This window comes from Neoarius graeffei, chromosome 13, assembly GCF_027579695.1.
Source record: "Neoarius graeffei isolate fNeoGra1 chromosome 13, fNeoGra1.pri, whole genome shotgun sequence".
NCBI lineage: Eukaryota > Metazoa > Chordata > Actinopteri > Siluriformes > Ariidae > Neoarius > Neoarius graeffei.
The window spans coordinates 81,819,628-81,839,799 of NC_083581.1; the positions used below are offsets into that span (position 1 = coordinate 81,819,628).

The following is a 20,172-nucleotide window of genomic DNA, read 5'->3' on the forward strand; positions in this document are numbered from 1 at the left end:
AACCCATCCTTTAGCGCAAATGAGCTTAACCCAGTTCAAAGCATGACGCTAGCAGTAGCTGCATAAGGCAAAATCATGTGGGCCTTTCGTCAACAACAAACCAAGGCGGGCAAACATTAATAATCAAGTGTCCTTACCTTAAAACCTTGTCTTGACCACAGAACTTCTCAAGTATTTCACTTAAATCTACACGGGTTAACAAAACACCCAACACAGCTAGCGAGAAATGTGGATATGCGCTAGCTTTGTATTGCTATTCCCCTCAGTATGCTTACTCTGTCTGCTGCCCAGACTGTGAAAATTATAGACTACAATCTTTTCATCAATTTCGTCAGTAGATGCCGTTTTAGACATTTTATTATCCCCATCGAAATATGCTATTATACTAACAGGATTATAACTCAAATCACACGACACGTATTCAAATCACAACTGATTTATTTTACTGTTGGACAGATCATAGCATATCTAGCCTAGCTGCACATAGCCTAGCTGCTGGTAGGCTGATAACTGATAAGTAGCTGATATTCTGAACAGATTGGTGATCCTTACCTTAAAAAGTCTGTGACTTTAGGCAGCGATTCTATCATTACCTGCATCTCTCTCTTTTTTTCCTTTTATGCACCCCGCTAACATGTGAACGCTTCATCTTTCAAAGCCTCCAAATTTGTGTCTCTGTAGTCTGCAGTCTTTGGCGCGCTTTCGTGCGTGACGTTACATTTTGTTACATTTTATTCTGGTACAGTTGTGGGTGTTTGTTTCGCGAACCACATCCACCATGTCTCTTACAGCAGGCTACTGTGCGCTCATTTATTTCTAACCTTATTTCTATCCGTACATTAATGTAGGCCCACGATTCCGACAGTTTATTATTTTATTAATATTACAAGGCCCCTGATTGGCTGTGGCCCAGGGGCTTGAGCCCCCCCCCCCCCCCCTTAAAGCACCGGTGCATGTCCGCCATCGTCTGTGTGAGACTCGCGTGTGCGACAACTGTCCTTCCCGTGATTCATTTCCAGAATGCATTTCCCCTTCTCCGTTTTAGCCTTTTTTTTTTTATTTTATTTTATTTTTTACTCAGTAACGGTTGTGATGTAAAATGTACCAAAGTACACTACTTAAAAGAAAACATACTTAAGTAAAAGTAAAAGTACACTCTTTAAAAATTACTTGAAAAAGTATAAGTACACAAAAAAGCTACTCAAGTACAGTAACGCGAGTAATGTAATTCGTTACTTTCCACCTCTGGATGTAAGCAGAGACCTGTGTATCAGAAGGAGGAAAAGAGAGAAACAATTGATCATCATCAACATACCAGTGGTAGGATAGACCGTGAGCAGATCCTCAAGATGAATGCCTGAATTGCTCCACTTTAGCTTAACATGATATTCTAATAATCTTCTTTTCATCTGATCAATTTATCCAGAGCTCTGTTGGAAGTTATCATGGCTTGAATACTCAACCGATACAGGTGTGTACTGCATATTTGCATTTTAAAATGAATATGTATGCTATATATTTGCATATTATAATTGAAATTACAATGAAACCCTTTGTATTTTAACATGCCCTTCCATAATGCACATTATTCTATCCAACATTCACTGGACATGAGCAATTGCATGCTCTGATTGGCTACTCTACTCCTAAGCTATCAGCTCATATACTGTGAATAGAGAAAAATAAAATGGTGGAGCGTGTTGCTGAACCAACCGAGGACGAAATAAAAGCTACTTGAAAACACCCCCCACTCCCCCCCAAAAAAGCAACAAAATATGGAATAAGAGTATTTGATGGTAAAAGCGTATCTCTTTTTTAATTTTTCAAGAATTTCTATTGTAGCATTTTTCACAAATTGCTAGTAATTTCACCAGTTTGCTTACATTCTAAGCGGAAATGATTTTGTCGAACATGTTGTATAAAGTTTTTATTTATCAAACTTGCAAAAAAAGCAATAAAATGCTTTGTTTCTCAAAATCCAGTGAATGTAGATAGAATAAAAAAGTTATTCCACTCAATCTCATCATACATGGCTTATAGCCAACTCAGTGCTACATGCCTTGTTAGCTATCAGCTCATGTATGACTCAATTTCGTGGAATAACTGTTAAATATTCTATCCAAACCCAGCCTAATCCAATGCAACTTATTTTTTTCCACATCATCCTGGACAATCAGTGTACCATGTGTTATTCCTGACACCTTTTATTGCCTTATTAACAGCATAAATGCTTTTATAATCCTGTGGGATAATGATTTGGATACTTCCTATCAATTTAGCACACCTTTTCATTGACTTGGCATGTAATTCAGCTCCAGGTTGTTCCATATTTTGGTTTTTTACCTGATGCCACAAGTTTTCTTTGGCATTGAGGTCAGATGATTTTGGTGGCCTGTCAAAGAGACCCAGTGTTCCATCATACTCAAACAAATCACACATAGGTTTGCCTGTGTACCCTGTAGAAATGTACCTTACATTTGTCATCCTGGAGTGTAGGATGTTGTTAATGTTGTGTTTTGCTTGGAAATGGAGTATAACAGGTAACCTTAAATTCCCACAGAACCACAGTAACCCAACTATCTGGTTTTCTGCTAAGTTGCATTTACACGTGTGCAATTTATTGGCATTGTGAAACAAAGCACAGATTATGTTGGATTTTTTTTTTTGGGGGGGGGATTTAAGCCTTTATTCATTACATGTACATAAGAGATCAGTGAAATTATTTTTCTGCATTTAACCCATCTGGGGATGTTAGCACACTCTCTGCAACACCCAGGGAGCAGTTGGGGGGTTAGGTGCCTTGCTCAAGGGCACTTCAGCCATTCCTGTTGGACTAGGGAATCAAACCAGCAACCTTTTGTTCCCAAAGCTGCTTCTCTAAACTCTAGGCCATGATTTGCCCATCAATAACGTTACTCATGTTTTTGTACAGGGAGTTTATCTTAATCCACCCTATGGTATCCTTCTCTAACATACTCTGATCCATCCTACCAGATCATCCTTATGTTATGCTATTCTATTCTCCAACACCATTGCCTACTTTTCAATATCCAGCCAGTTAAACAAAACCACACCCCACCCACAAATTTCACTGGACCACTTCTGCTGTACCTTAAACCCTCCTCTCACCCTGTCTTCTGTCCTGTTCCACATATTACTCTGTCCATCTTCCCTATCCTCTCTATTGTATCTCACAAAACTTTAACCCATCTTTGACCATACCCTTCATTATGCTCCTTTAACCTTATCTACATTTTCAGAAATAAAGGTTCCAAACTGTTGCCGAGTGGTATAATCAAGGTTGCATGTTTTGCACCTCAAGTATGTATGTTTTCCATTGGAAGGCACATGTGGTGTACAGAAACTTTAATTGGCTTGTAAAGCTTTAAAGATAAATCAGTGGTCTTTAAGGTTTAATCATGTGCCTTAAATTATGTTTGAAGGTGTACTATATATTTCCAGGTGAAATATACATAAGGGACTAAAGATATACTGTGAACGATACCATCCCAGTGACAGGGTTGTGGACAGTTTGGTAACTTATTTCTGAGAGTTTATTCCATCATGTTTCACACATTACCCTACCTGTCCCTTCCCTGTCTTAAATCTCAACTGCATCCAAGAAACATTATCTTACCCTATTCTTCATGTTCCATATTTTTCTGTCCACCAGCTTGACCCTACCATAGTTTCTTATTCCACATATTACTCTTCTTTTACCTTCTCTTCCCCCTGTACTGCATTCTACCAAACCTTACCTTGTACTTCTCTACACTACCATATTCTGTCTTTTTCTACACATTAGCTTACCTTTACTTTCCCTACCATACTCTACCCTACAAAACCTTACTTTCCCTGCACCATATCCTTCTTTACCCTATTTTACCTGACTCTACTCTGTCCAATTCAACACATTTCACCTCTATTCACTCTGCCCTACTCTACTGTAGCCTATCAAACTATTCCCTCTATTCCCTCCTATATAATATTCTGTTTTATCCCCATTTTACCCTACCTTATTCTTTCTTATCCCACAAATTAGCCTCCCTTTACCTACCATTGTCCTCCCAACCCTATTCTACTGTGTTATCATCATGGCGCCTCTCGAGGCAGACATGTTTGCTTGCTCCACTCTTGAATGCCAGCTTTTTCTTCTTTTTTGTGTATTTTCTGTTTTTTTTCCTGCCATGCACAAAGGTCATGCACTGCTAACATATAACAGCCAGGCACTGTGGAACATCGCTAACAGGCACAGTCATTTGGAATTTACTGGCTTTATATCACCAGAGCTACAACTCATTGTTCACTCCCACAACCACCCCCAGCCCCAGGAAGGCCCTGAAGCACCAGACCCGAGTGAGCATGCTGACCCCAGGAGAGTGCACTGGAGATGGTGATGCAAGTGAGGCGGGGGGGGGGGGGGGGGGGGGTTCCATGCTAGGCTAAAAGCTCGCACTAGCTGACCACCACTACCCAGCCTCCTGCTAGCCAACATGTGTTCTCTGGAAAACAAACTGGACGAATTAAGAGCCAGAATCACAGCTCAGCAGGAAATAAGAGTGTGCTGCGCTCTAATCTTCACCGAGACCTGGCTTTCAGAAAAATCCCATTCAGCTAGAGACTTACTCTGTACACAGAGAAGACTGGACAGCAGCTACGAGTAAGGCTAAAGGGGGAGGTGTGTGTGTGTTTATTCACAACTCTTGGTGTGGAGATATACAGATTGTTTATAAGCACTGTTTGCCAGATGTGGAGCTGTTACTGCTGAAATGCCACCCCTATTATCTCCCAAGGGAATTCACTGCTGTGTTTTTGACTGCTGTTTACATCCCCCCGCGAGCTAACTCCACGGCAGCACTCAGTAAACTCCACGATGACATCAGCATGTTAGAGATGGCTCATCCTGACACTGTTTTTTTCATTGCCGGTGACTTTAATCAGTGCAATTTACAGACTGTATTCCCTAAATATTATCATGTGGACATCCCCACCCGTGATAAGAACACACTGGACCATGTTTACAGCAACATATGCGGTGCATACAGGGCTTCCCCCTGCCCCCACTTCAGACACTCGGACCACATCTCTTTGTTCCTGTATCTGGCCAACAGACAAAGACTAAAACAAACAAATCCTGTCACCAAACAAGTCAAACTCTGGAGCCCAGAGACTGAGAGCACCCTTCAGGGCTGTTTTGCTCGGACAGACTGGGATGTGTTTAAAGCTGCAGCCACTTTGGAGGACTCTTCTGTCAGTATACAGGACTGTGCTGAGTATGTGACTGGGTACATCAGCACATGTGTCTGCAACATCATGCCCACCATACAGATCAGGAAGTTTCCCAACCAAAAGCCCTGGGTAAACAGTCAGGTATGATGCATGCTGCATGTTCGCTCTCTTGCATTTAGATCAGGCAGTGAGATGGAGTACAAAGCGATGAAGTATGGACTGAGGAAAGCCATTACAGCAGCCAAGAGGCAGTACAGAGAGAAGCCGGATGGCTTCTATTCTACTGCTGACCCCAGGCTGATGTGACAAGGCCTGCAGCACATCACAGACTACAGGACGACCACCAGCACCATCAGCTCCACAGACAGCCTGCCGGATGACCTCAACACTTTCTACACCCGCTTTGAGACCCCCAGCTACAGCACAGAGAGGAGGCACACACTCACCTGGACCACCCAATCCCCCTCCCCCCCACCAACAGTCTCATCAGGCCAAGTACACAAAGCTCTGAGGAGGATCAACCCCAGGAAGGCAGCAGGACCAGACACCATCCCTGGCCGGGCCCTCAGAGTATGTGCCAATGAGCTGGCTGATGTTTTCACTACCATCTTCAACTTTTCCCTCAGCCAGAGCATCGTTCCCTCCTGCTTCAAGACCACAACCATCGTCCCTCTTCCCAAGAAGAGCCCACCCACTTGCCTGAATGATTACAGGCCAATAGCACTCACTCCAATCATCTCAAAGTGCTTTGAGAGAGTGGTACTGGCCCACATTCAGAACAGCATACTGGAAACCCTAGACCCCCTGCAGTATGCCTACAGGCCCAACAGGTCCACCTCAGATGCCATCGCTGCTGCCCCTCATTATGCCCTCTCACATCTGGAAAACAAAGACTCTTACATCAGGATGCTCTTTGTTGACTACAGCTCTGCCTTCAACATGGTCATCCCCCACCAACTCATTCATAAACTCTCCACACTTGGTTTGCACCTCACCCTCTGTGACTGGCTCATCAACTTCCTGACTGGCAGGCCCCAGACTGTCAGAATTGGTAATAGGACTTCATCCAGCATCACAAACATTGGCATCCCACAGGGATGCATCCTCAGCCCCATCCTCTGCACTCTGTTCACCCATGACTGTATTGCCTCCCACAAGGACATAATCATCATCCTGAAGTTCACAGACAACACCGCAGTGATAGGATACATCACTGGCGGTGACAAAACAGTCTACAGGAAGGAGGTGGCCAGTCTGGTGTCATGGTATGAGGACAACAACCTCATCCTCAACATAGACAAGATGAAGGAGATGATAGTGGATATGAGGAAGGAAAGGAGACCTCATCAGCCACTGTTCATCCAGGAGCTTCAGGTGGAGAAGGTGAGTAGCTTCAAATACCTGGGTGTTCACATCAGTGAGGACCTTACATGGAAACCTAACACCACACAGCTGGTTAGGAAGGCTCAACAGCGACTGTACTTTCTGAGGAGGCTGAGGAATTTTGACATGTCACCCAAGATCCTCAGCAACTTCTACAGCTGCATGATTGAGAGCATCCTGACCAACTGCATCACTGTGTGGTACAGCAGTACTACAGCAATGGACTGCAAACGCCTGCAGAGGGTGGTGAAGACTGCTGAGAGGATCACCAAAACTCCACTGCCCTCTCTACAGAGCATCTACCACTGCAGAGTCCACAGGAGAGCTGTCTCCATCCTCAAAGACCCCACCCACCCCCAGCACAGACTGTTCACACTCCTACCCTCAGGCTGGAGGTACAGAAGTCTGAAATGTAAGACTGTCAGACTAATGGCCCTTTTCCACTACCCTTTTTCAGCTCGCTTCAGCTCACTTCAGCCCGACACAGCTCGCGTTTCGACTATCTAAAAACAGCACGACTCAGCTCGCTTCAGCCCTGCTTAGCACCCAAAACTCGCACCGTTTTGGAGTAGGGCTGAAGCGAGCCAAACCGAGCCGAGTGAGGCTAGGGGCGTGAGGAGACACTCCCCTGTGCACTGATTGGTGAGGAGGAGTGTCCTCACACGCCCCGCGAGCACGCTGGGATCTGTAAACACCGTAAACCCGGAAGAAGGAGAATTACGAATTATGAGAATTATGAAGCCTTATGCGCCTCGCCTCATCTATACGCTCTTGCCAGTATCTGTTGGCGTTGTCGGTGACAACAAGCCACAGCACCAAGACCAGCAACACTAACGACTCCATGTCCTCCATGTTTATTGTTTACTCTCCGGGTCGTGAGACTACCGCTTAAAAGCTCACTGATGTCACTGTTTGCACCGCCTAACGACATCACGTGACGTCCACCCACTTTCGCTAACTCCACCCAATGTGTCCACCCACTTCCAGCCAGCACGGTTCAGTGCGGTTGTAGTCGAAATGCAACTCCAACAGCCCCACTCGGCTCGACTCAGCCCGACTCAGCACGGCACGGCTCAGCCGCATTGGTAGTGGAAAAGCGGCATAAAGAACTCTTTCTTTCCCACCACCTTCAGACTCCTGAACAGCTGATAGGAGTCTATAACCATGGATTACCTTCTTGTAAACTGTCCTTGACTGTTTACATCTGGGTCATTCCATGCCAAATCAACAAGAGGTTATGCTCGACCATCTCAGATTTCAATGAAATTTGGAGGGCTCAGAGATACTATTAAAAGAAGTTAATCCCCAAAACTTGAGCTTCCTATCACCAATAGTTTCAGAGATACAGGCATTTGAATTTTTTTTTCTCAAAACATACATATTTCAAAGTGCAATATAATCTTTATTATGCAAGATAGAAACCTAAAATTTTGCACAGAGAGACTCAATGTCTTGTACTACAAGCTTCAACTTAGAATTTCAATGGTCATTGTATATTAGATGGTGATTTTAACAAGGAAATTAAAAAGACAAATTTGCATTTTTTTTTGCATTTTTAACTCATTCTGGAAGCTTGCCTGTGGCAGTAATGCTTAAACTAAGAATGTTATTCAAATCTACACAGAAATATCCACCAATTTCAGTTTTACCAAGTCTCCACTATTCCTAGTTTGTCTGTAATAGGGTTTTGAAATTCGCCGATTTCTAAAACATGCCATTTTCAGTAGCAAGAAATCCAATGTGGTATAGCAGTTCGGAACTTGTAAAAATTTTTTCAGTAATCCCCAAGACCCATATTTTATATTTCCAAATTTTTGTTCTGTGTCTCTCAAGTATTTTTAAACTACAGGGGTTTAAAAAAATTCATTTTCACCAAATTCGAATTTGATATATTTTCATATAACTGATATTTGAGGGTTAATAAATGCTTCAATAAGGCTCAAGTAGGTTAGGAGACATGTTTCTTCCTCAATTTTAAATAAAATTTCAATTAATGCTCAGTATTAATTATTTGAAAATTGATTTTAATCTAAGACTGTGTAACATTAGCAATCAATGACCAGCTATTGTGTACCAGTCAACAGCCAGCCTTATCAATATCAACACAGCACAATAGGTGACCTTTGATACCAGAACAGGTGGCTCATATCTTGTAGTTTTAGAGTCTGTAAACTGCATACTTGTTCAGATAACATTATAGTGCTTGGATTATATTAAATACATTGTAATACAGAGCACTGAGAAAATTTACCAGTGTTATTAACTGAATGTGTTTCTTTGCAAGGATTGGATATTTTGAATAGTTGACTAGGGAATTTAATTGTCGTTGCTTTCAATTTGAGATCAGTATAAATGAGTTTGTTCTTAGACATCTAGAAATGGCTGAACTTCCTCCTTGTTCTATAGGAACTGGACTAAAGAAAGATTCTGACTGTCAAACTAACATACAACAGAAATTGTAAGTTAAATACACTCTTTCAGTATAGTTTGGAGCAAATTTCATTAATTAAACAGAGAACTGAACTTGAGAACATTTCAAGCACAGACACAGTATGTCTGCATCATGAGAAACTGTTTCTGATGAAATATGAAGAGCTACAGAAAAGTTGTTGTGATCCATATGAAAGGCACAAGAAAAAAGTTAAAACAGAATTACGTTCAATTCTTCCTGAAACAGCAGATTCACTTTCAAAACTGATAAATAAAAATATTAAACCTGGACAAAAATTGTGTTCTAAATGTTCACAGAGAGTGAAAGAACATTTAAGCCAAGCAGATTCAGCAGGTTCTACAGAATCAGAACAAGAGAGCATGTGTGTAGATGTGGATCCATCATACACTGGTGAGGTAGCTGAATCACTTGAAAAAGCCTTGTGTCAATTGGTTGCTCTCCACTGAAAATTGCCAAGTATAGCCACAAACAGAAAGCTGCATATGGCAAAGCAAAGCTGCAATGAGTAGAAGAAACTTTACGTTCTAAAATGAAATTTTATGAATTAATGAAATTTGCTCCAAACTATACTGAGAGAGTGTATTTAACTTACAATTTCTGTTGTATGTTAGTTTATGGCAGTCAGAATCTTTCTTTAGTCCAATTCCTATAGAAGAGGGAGGAAGTTCAGCCATTTCTAGATGTCTAAGAACAAACTCATTGATACTGATCTCAAATTGAAAGCAACTACAATTAAATTCCCTAGTCAACTATTCAAAATATCCAATCCTTGCAAAGAAACATACAGTTAATAACATTGGTAAATTTTCTCAGTGCTCTGTATTACAATGTATTTAATATAATCCAAGCACTATAATGTTATCTGAACAAGTATGCAGTTTACAGACTCTAAACCTATAAGATATGAGCCACCTGTTCTGGTATCAAAGGGTTTGGTGAAAATGGATTTTTTTAAACCCCTGTAGTTTAAAAATACTTGAGAGACACAGAACAAAAATTTGGAAATATAAAATATGGGTCTTGGGATTACTGAAAAAAATGTACAAGTTCCTAACTGCTATCCCACATTGGATTTCTTGCTACTGAAAATGGCATGTTTTAGAAATCGTCTCGTCTCGTCTCGTCTCGTCTTCTTCCGCTTATCCAGGACCGGGTCGCGGAGGCAGCAGTCTAAGCATGGAAGCCCAAACTTCCCTTTCCCCAGACACCTCGGCCAGCTCCTCGGGAAGAACACCGAGGCGTTCCCAGGCCAGCCGAGAGACATAGTCCCTCCAGCGTGTCCTGGGTCTTCCCCGGGGCCTCCTCCCGGGGGGACATGCCTGGAACACCTCCCCAGGGAGGCGTCCAGGAGGCATCCGAAAAAGATGCCAGAGCCACCTCAGCTGGTTCCTCTCGATGTGGAGGAGCAGCGGCTCTACTCCGAGCTCCTCCCGAGTGACTGTGCTTCTCACCCTCTCTCTAAGGGAGCGCCCAGCCACCCTGCGAAGGAAACTCATTTCAGCCGCTTGTATCCGCGATCTTGTTCTTTCTGTCATTACCCAAAGCTCATGACCATAGGTGAGAGTTGGAACGTAGATCGACCGGTAAATTGAGAGCTTCGCCTTTTGGCTCAGCTCCTTCTTCACCACGACGGACCGGTAAAGCGACCGCATCACTGCGGAGGCTGCACCGATCCGCCTGTCGATCTCACGCTCCATCCTTCCCTCACTCGTGAACAAGATCCCGAGATACTTAAACTCCTCCACTTGAGGCAGGACTTCTCCACCAACCTGGAGAGGGCAAGCCACCCTTTTCCGGTCGAGAACCATGGCCTCGGACTTGGAGGTGCTGATTCTCATCCCAGCCGCTTCACACTCGACTGCAAACCACCCCAGTGCATGCTGAAGGTCCTGGTTTGAAGAAGCCAACAGGACAACATCATCCGCAAAAAGCAGAGATGAAATCCTGTGGTTCCCAAACAGGATTCCGTCCGGCCCCTGGCTGCGCCTAGAAATTCTGTCCATAAAAATTATGAACAGAACCGGTGACAAAGGGCAGCCCTGCCGGAGTCCAACATGCACTGGGAACAGGTCTGACTTACTGCCGGCAATGCGAACCAGACTCCTGCTCCATTCGTACAGGGACCGGACAGCCCTTAGCAAAGAGCCCCGAACCCCATACTCCCGAAGCACCCCCCACAGAATACCATGGGGGACACGGTCGAATGCCTTCTCCAGATCCACAAAGCACATGTGGACTGGTTGGGCAAACTCCCATGAACCCTCAAGCACCCTATGAAGTGTATAGAGCTGGTCCAGTGTTCCGCGACCAGGACGAAAACCGCATTGTTCCTCCTGGATCCGAGGTTCGACTATTGGTCGAATTCTCCTCTCCAGTACCTTGGAGTAAACTTTCCCTGGGAGGCTGAGAAGTGTGATTCCCCTATAATTGGAGCACACTCTCCGGTCCCCTTTCTTAAAAAGAGGGACCACCACCCCAGTCTGCCACTCCAGAGGCACTGTACCCGACTGCCACGTGATGTTGCAGAGGTGTATCAACCAAGACAGCCCCACAACATCCAGAGACTTGAGATACTCAGGGCGGATCTCATCCACCCCCGGTGCCTTGCCACCAGGAGCTTGCAAACCACCTCAGTGACTTCGGCTTGGGTAATGGACGAGTCCACCTCTGAGTCATCAGCCTCAGTCTCCTCAGTGGAAGACATGACGGTGGGATTGAGGAGATCCTCAAAGTATTCCTTCCATCGCCCGACAATGTCCCCAGTCGAGGTCAACAGCTCCCCACCCGCACTGTAAACAGTGTTGGCAGAGTACTGCTTCCCCCTCCTGAGGCGCCGGACGGTTTGCCAGAATTTCTTCGAGGCCGACCGATAGTCCTTCTCCATGGCCTCCCCGAACTCCTCCCAGTTCCGAGTTTTTGCCTCCGCAACTGCCCGAGCTGCAGCACGCCTGGCCTGCCGATACCCGTTGGCTGCCTCAGGAGTCCCGGAGGTCAACATGGCCCGATAGGACTCCTTCTTCAGCTTGACAGCATCCCTTACTTCCGGTGTCCACCACCGGGTTCGGGGATTGCCGCCACGACAGGCACCGGAGACCTTGCGGCCACAGCTCCGAACAGCTGCGTCCACAATGGAGGTAGAGAACATGGTCCACTCAGACTCAATGTCCCCCGCCTCCCTCGGAAGCTGGGAAAAGCTCTCCCGGAGGTGGGAGTTAAAGACCTCCCCAACAGAGTGCTCGGCCAGACGTTCCCAGCAGACCCTCACCATACGTTTAGGCCTGCCAGGTCTGTCCAACTTCCTCCTCCGCCAGCGGATCCAACTCACCACCAGGTGGTGATCAGTTGACAGCTCAGCCCCTCTCTTCACCCGAGTGTCCAAGACATAGGGCCGGAGATCAGATGAAACGACTACAAAGTCGATCATCGACCTCCGACCTAAGGTGTCCTGGTGCCACGTGCACTTATGGACACCCCTATGCTCGAACATGGTGTTCGTTATGGACAAACCGTGACTAGCCAGGCCCGGGGTTGGGGCTCGTATGCGAGCGCTTGGTGGCCGGGCCTTTGCCCATGGGGCCCGGCCGGGCTCAGCCCGAAGAGGTGACGTGGGCCCGACCTCCTGTGGGTTCACCACCCACAGAGGTAGCAGTAGGGGTTTGGTGCAATGTGGATTGGGTGGCAGTCGAAGGCAGGGGCCTCGACGACCTGATCCCCGGACACAGCGGCTGGCTGTTGGGACCCCTCCTAGAACTGCCACCTTATTGTGGTGGAGGGGTTTGTGTGCTTGAATGATCCTAGGAGCTATGTTGTCGGGGGCATTATGCCCCTAGTAGGGTTTCCCAAGGCAGACAGGTCCTAGGTGACAGGCCAGACCAAGAGCAGTTCACCAAAAACCCCCTATGGAGAAAAAATCCAGGACCGTGACGTCGCCCGGTAGGACGTTTTAGAAATCGGCGAATTTCAAAACCCTATTACAGACAAACTAGGAATAGTGGAGACTTGGTAAAACTGAAATTGGTGGATATTTCTGTGTAGATTTGAATAACATTCTTAGTTTATGCATTACTGCCACAGGCAAGCTTCCAGAATGAGTTAAAAATGCAAATTTGTCTTTTTAATTTCCTTGTTAAAATCACCATCTAATATACAATGACCATTGAAATTCTAAGTTGAAGCTTGTAGTACAAGACATTGAGTCTCTCTGTGCAGAATTTTAGGTTTCTATCTTGCATAATAAAGATTATATTACACTTTGAAATATGTATGTTTTGAGCAAAATGCAAAAAAAATCGAAAAATTCAAATGCCTGCATCTCTGAAACCGTTGGAGAAAGGAAGCTCAAATTTTGGGGATTAACTTCTTTTAATAGTATCTCTGAGCCCTCCAAATTTCATTGAAATCTGAGATGGTCGAGCATAAATTTGTCAGATATTTGTTGATTTGGCATGGAATGACCCATCTGTTTACATTTGTGTGGCAGTGGGGGCTTGGCTGAGCATCAGTCTGTGAATGGGGTGGAGTCAGGGAAGGTGAGTGGTAATGTCACTACACCTGTTGTCAATTAACGTGTTTGTGTGTCTCCTCCAGTGACCACGCCCTATAAAAGGAGAATGAGAAGGGGAGGTTGGTGCCGAGGGCTCGATAATAGCCTGTGTGTGAGAGAGAGTTTGAACTGTGTGCTGAAAAGCAGCAATAAAGCAATTCAGAACATAAATAACCACCTGCCGTGCTTCTGTGCTCCACCCACATCAAGGTCTTGCAACAGTGGTGCCGAAACCTGGGAGAGTGCAGAAGGGAACAGCCCCATGGAGTCCTCGCCATTTAAGGACCTGATCCATGCCCTCGCCACAGCCTAGCAGAATCAGCACCAAGCGCTGGTCACCCTCCGAAAGGAGCAAGAACAATGGTTCGAAGCCTTGGTGCTGGCTCAACAGGAGGACCGCCAGGCGTTCCGGCACCTGTTCGCGTCGGTGGGGCCCATGACCTCCACTGGAGCAGACCCTCCCCACCTCACCCTAACGAAGATGGGTCCGCACGATGACCCGGAAGCCTTCCTCATGCTCTTCAAGCAGGCAGCGGAGGCATGGGGTTGGCCGGTGGACCAGCGGGCGGCACGCCTCCTCCCCCTGCTGACGGGCGAAGTGCAACTGGCCATGCTGCAGCTCCCCGCCAACAGTCGGCTCGTGTATGCAGACCTTCGAAGAGCCATCCTCCAGCGTGTCAGCTGTTCCCCAGAGCAACAATGGCAGCGCTTCCACTTGCTGCGCTTGGAGGAGGTTGGCCAGCTGTTCGCATTCGGGCAGCAACTCCGGGACGCCTGCCAGCGGTGGCTGAGGGCAGACGACTGTGATGCCAAGGGAGTGATCGACCTGGTGACAATGTAGCAATTCATTGCACGACTTCCAGAAGGACCGGCAGAGTGAGTCCAGTGTCATCGCCTGGCATCACTGGACCAGGCAATTGAGCTGGCAGAGGGCCACATGGCGGCCATTCTGATGGCAGGACGGCATGTCTCCTCTTCTCCTCTCTCTTCTCTCTCTCCCTCTGCTTCCTGTCCCCACCCCATTCCCCCACCGCAGAGGCGGGGGCCCACCCAGCCGGCCTGGCACACCCGTGGTGTCCTCCTATTCCCCCCTTCCTTGTCTGTGGCTCCTCCCCCCCAGGTGAGTGATGTCTGTAACACCAGTGCAGAGGGAGAGCCTGGGCTGGTGTGCTGGCGCTGCAGGGAGACGGGACATCTCCCACATCAGTGTTCCGCGATGGAGGTGGGTGCAGTGGTCTGGGTCCCCAACGCACCAGAAACCACCCTCAATCAGGCCAGAGTGTATCGAATACCGGTCAGTGTCCAAGGGGATACGTATCAGGCTTTGGTGAATTCCGGCTGTAACCAGACCTCAATCCACCAAAGCCTGGTGCAAGGTGAGGCATTGGGGAGAGCACGAATGGTGAAGGTGTTGTGTGTGCATGGGGATGTTTACAACTACCCTTTAGTGTTTGTCCACATTCTATTTCAAGGGGAAAAACGTAGTGTAAAGCCGGCGGTTAACCCTCGTCTCACCCACTCGCTAATTTTGGGGACTGATTGGCCGGGGTTTAAGGAATTAATGACGCACATAGTGAAGAGAGGGTCCTGACGTAATTCAGCTAGGGAAAGCCCCGGAGTAGCATTGGAGGGAGAAGCTGTCACAGAGCCGTCTATGTCAGTACCGCGTCAGGGCGATACGCAGAGTGAGGAGCACTCTGCCCCTCCTCCCTCTCTTGAGGATTCCCTTAGGGATTTCCTGTTAGAGCAGTCACAAGACGGGACTCTGTGGCATGCATTTGACCAAGTGAGAGTAATCGATGGTCAAATTCTCCAGCCAAATGTGATGCCGGCCTTCCCCTACTTTGCTATTATTAAGGATAGGCTATACCGAGTGATGCAGGACACTCAAACTGGCAAAAAGGTAACACAGCTGTTAATTCCAAAGCACCACCAGGAATTCATATTCCCAGCGGCTCACTTTAATCCCATGGCCAGACACTTTGGGCAGAATAAGACACTAGCCTGAATAATGGCCCGGTTCTATTGGCCAGGGATTCACAGGGATGTCTGTCGGTGGTGTACGGTGTGCTGCGAATGCCAGTTAGTAAATCCTGCGGCCACTCTAAAAGTGCCTTTGCACCCTCTCCTGTTTGAAAGAATTGGGATGAATCTCTTCTGCCCATTAGATCGGTCAGCATGGGGATATCGCTTTATTTTAGTTCTGGTGGACTATGCAACGCAATATCCAGAAGCAGTGCCTCTCTGCAATATCTCAGCATGCAGTATAGCAGAAGCACTCTTCCGCTTTATCTCCCGGGTCGGAATTCCGAAAGAAATCCTGACAGACCAAGCACTACTTTCATGTCACACACACTGTGCGAGCTGTATGGGTTACTGGGGATTAAGCCTATCCACACCAGCATTTATCACCCACAAATGGATGGCTTAGTAGAACAGTTCAATCAAACCCTCAAAAATATTATTCGGAAGTTCGTAAGTGAAGATGCACGCAATTGGGATAAGTGGCTCGAGCCCCTGTTATTTGCAGTATGAGAGGTCCCGCAAGCCTCCACAGGATTTTCACCATTTGAATTATTATATGGGCATAAGCCGTGTGGCATTCTGGACATGCTACATGAAAATTGGGAAGAGGGACCCTCACCTAGTAAGAATGAAATTCAATACGTTCTTGACCTGTGCGCCAAACTCCACACACTCATGCACTTAACCCAAGAGAATTTGCGGCAGGTGCAAGAACGTCAAGCCCGACTGTACGACAGGGGCACGCACCTTAGGGAGTTCACACCGGGAGACAAAGTACTCATATTACTGCCCATGTCGAGCTCCAAATTGGTCGCCAAGTGGCAAGGGCCCTTCAAAGTCACACAGCAAGTCGGGGACGTCAACTATGAGGTGAGGCAAATGGACAGGGGTGGGGCATTGCAAGTTTACCATCTCAATCTATTAAAACATTGGAATGAGGAGGTCCCCATGGCATTGGTGTCAGCAATTCCAGAGAAGGCAGAGCTGGGGCCGGAGTTTCAAAAAAGAAAATTGACATTGCCCACCGCTCCGGTCTCCTGTGGAGACCACCTCTCCCCAACCCAGCTCAGAGGTAGCCCAGTTGCAGAAAGAATTTTCCAATGTGTTTTCACCCCTGCCTGGCCACACCCACCTCATAGAACACCACATTGAGACGCCCCTGGGGGTGGTAATGTGCAGCCACCCTTACCATCTGCCCAAACACAAAAAAAAGGTGGTCCGGGATGAACTTGAAGCCATGCTCAAAATGGGCATAATTGAGGAGTCCCACAGCGACTGGAGCACCCCAGTGGTCCTGGGCCCCAAGACCGATGGGTCAATCCGGTTCTGTGTGGACTATCGGAAAGTCAATGCGGTGTCTAAATTTGGCGCATACCCAATGCCTCGCATTGACGAGTTGCTTGATCGATTAGGCATTGCTCGTTTTTATTCAACACTGGATTTAATGAAGGGATATTGGTAGATCCCCTTGACTCCTCTGTCCCAAGAGAAAATGGCCTTTTCTACACCATTTGGCTTACACCAATTCATCACACTTCATTTTGGGCTGTTTGGGGTGCCCGCTACATTCCAGCGGCTTATGGACAGGGTCCTCCACCCCCACACCATCTACGCAGCTGCGTATCTGAATGACATTATCATCTATAGTAATGACTGGCCGTGGCACCTTGAACACCTTAGGGCCATCCTAAGGTCTCTGAGGTGGGCGGGTCTCACAGCCAACCCAAAGAAATGTGTGATTGGGTGGGTGGAAGTACAGTATCTGGGTTTCCACTTGGCTATGGGCAGGTGCGTCCCAAATTAATTAGACTGCAGCGATTGCGGCCTGCCCGAGGCCCAAGACCAAAAGGGGGTGAAACAGTTCCTGGGGCTGGCTGGCTACTATCGGAGGTTCATGCCTAATTATTCGGATGTCACCAGCCTACTGACTGATCCCACTAAAAAGGGAGCACTCGATCTGGTGCCAACAGGCTTTCTTTAAGGTAAAGGCTGCACTGTGTGGAGGGCCACGGTTACACTCCCCTGACTTTTCTCTCCCCTTTATTTTGCAGACAGATGCATCGGACAGAGGGCTGGGGGCCGTTCTGTCCCAGGAAGTGGAGGGGGAGGAGCATCCCGTGCTGTACATTAGCCGGAAGCTGTCAATGTGGGAAGGCAGGTACAGCATGATTGGAAAAGAGTGCCTAACCATCAAGTGGGCGGTCCTCACCCTCCGGTACTACCTGCTGGGGTGCCCTTTCACCCTCTGTTCAGACCATGTGCCCCTCCAGTGGCTCCGTGGTGTGACTGCGCCCTATAAAAGGAGAATGAGAAGGGGAGGTCGGCGCCAAGGGCTCAATAATAGCCTGTGTGTGTGTGAGAAAGTGTCTTTGAGAGTTTGAGCTGTGTGCTGAAAAGCAGCAATAAAGCAATTCAGAACGCAAATAACCACCTGCTGTGCTTCTGTGCTCCACCCACATCAAGGTCTTGCTACAATTTGTTTGCACATCACTGTCCATTTTGCTGCTGTTCCTTGACTGCTTACATCTGGTTACATTGTTTGCACATTCCTGCCATTTTGCTGCTGTTTCTTTGACTGGTTACATTGTTTGCACATTACTGCCCTTCTGCTGCTACATCTGATCATTGCTTTATTTTTGTATTACGCTACCTATTTTGCACTACATTTACCTTTTTTTGTACTGTACTGGGTGTTTTTGTTGCTTTTGCTTTTCTTTTCACACTATATTGCCTTTTCTTTGTATTATTTCTTCTGCCTGTTTATGTATTTATTTGTAATTGGCATTCACGGTGGACAGCAAACTAAGAATTTCATTGTGCAAGTGGACATGTCCTTACTGTGCATATGACAATCAACACTTTGAACTTGAACTTATCAAACCTTACTTTACCCTATTCCCTCCTGTACTCTATCTTTCTTTAACCTACTTTAACATAGCCAACCATTGCTATCATCATTTAATGAATTGTATCCTCCTTTCTTCTTTTCCTTTTAGTTTGAGCCACAGTTTCAACACAGCACCACAAATCATTTTGGCAAACTGAAGACAGGAATTAATCAGGTGTGTACTACATATCAAGTCAAGTTTATTTGTATAGCACGTTTAACAATAAACATTGTCATAAAGCAGCTTTACAGAATTTGAAAGACTTAAAACATGAGCTAATTTTATCCCTAATCTATCCCCAATGAGCATGCCCGCAGCGACGGTGGCAAGGAAAAACTCCCTCAGATGACATGAAGAAACCTTGAGAGGAACCAGACCCAAAAGGGAACCCATCCCTATCCGGGCAACAATAGACAACATGACCATAACATTAACAGTCCTAACATAAAGTCAGCTTCGTTGATGCTATAAACCCCCCGCCAACAGAAACCCAAGCGCAAAACCATTCACGACAACCGTAGTCCCAAAGTCAGCAAGTCAACTGCAGTCCTAAAGTCAGAAAGTCAACTGCAGTCCCCAGCCACAGAAGCACCACTGCAAGTGTCCAAAGCGTTCTCCAGGCGCAACCCCCAATTGTCCACATGGGGCTGCCCTCCACAGGAGCGATGTGATGAGATTCCAACCAGACACAGGGCACCAGGATGAATCAGGCAGGTCCAAGGAGCAGAAGAGGTCAGCATCTCGATCCCAGGACCGACATGTAACTAAGAGGGACAGATTTGGGGGGGGGGAGAGAGAGAAGAGAGAAATCACAGGTAGTTAGGTATGCCCAATGTCACCTGAATAAGTAGGAACAGTATACATATTGTATACATATCTGCTTTCTGTACAGAAAGATGTACAGATGGCTGATATATTACAGGACACATGATAAATATCTGTTCTTCTGCTCATCATGGTCATTAAATAAATGCTTTTGACCACTATTTCTAACCCTACTCACTGATGTATTTCTGATAAATCTAAATGCAGATGGCACTTTGACTGTTCATATTGAAACAAAAAGGTTGAGCATGTCAAGACCAAAAGGCAGTAGGTGTTGACTAGACCCAAAAGCAGACTCGCATGCACTGGGGTTAAGAGGGCTGGACTTTAATCCTGATCATGGAGGGCTGGAGGAGGGGAGCAGTCAAAAGGAGAAATACGGGAATGGGTAATTAGAGAGAGGAAAAAAAAGTACTAGTGGCAGGCTGACAGACAAGCATGGAGGCAACAAACATAAGCATCCAGAGCACAGCCCTGCAGTGGGAAAAGAGCTCTCAGTGCGAAAGCAAAGTTTGAAAGTTCAGAGTGCTTCTGCATCGGAAGAAGCACACTCATGGTCCCAAAACAAGAGGCAAAGTAATCCACAGAAAGAGTGCAGTAATTCCATGGTGCACAGCAAAGTAACAAAGTAATACAATACAAAACCAGGAAAAAAGGTGAAAAAACATATCCTGAGGCCTGAATGTCCCAGACGGGGCCTCTGGGTTCTTTCAGTGGAAGTACCTAATGAGTGAGGAGTCCAAGATGAAGCATGCTGGGACCCAACACCTCTCCTCTGGGCCATATCCCTTCCAATCAACCAGATACTGCAACCCCCGACCTCACCA

General features: G+C 46.5%; 1 protein-coding gene across 12 annotated transcripts in view; it reads left to right on the forward strand.

Moving 5' to 3' along the window:
• Window positions 1–20,172, forward strand: part of LOC132897205 (cadherin-like protein 26) — a 186,880-nt gene that overhangs the window by 131,000 nt on the left and 35,708 nt on the right. For 5 of the 12 annotated variants that reach the window (XM_060938661.1, XM_060938668.1, XM_060938666.1 and 2 more), the window contains 2 exons: window positions 1,427–1,471; window positions 18,629–18,694. The exons of 1 other annotated variant lie outside the window; for it this stretch is intronic. In XM_060938661.1, the coding sequence (XP_060794644.1) occupies window positions 1,427–1,471; window positions 18,629–18,694 (111 nt within the window). Of the gene's footprint in view, window positions 1–1,426; window positions 1,472–17,683; window positions 17,791–18,628; window positions 18,695–18,826; window positions 19,253–20,172 lie in introns of those variants that run through there. 6 more of the 12 variants (XM_060938670.1, XM_060938669.1, XM_060938671.1 and 3 more) reach the window with 6 other exon arrangements.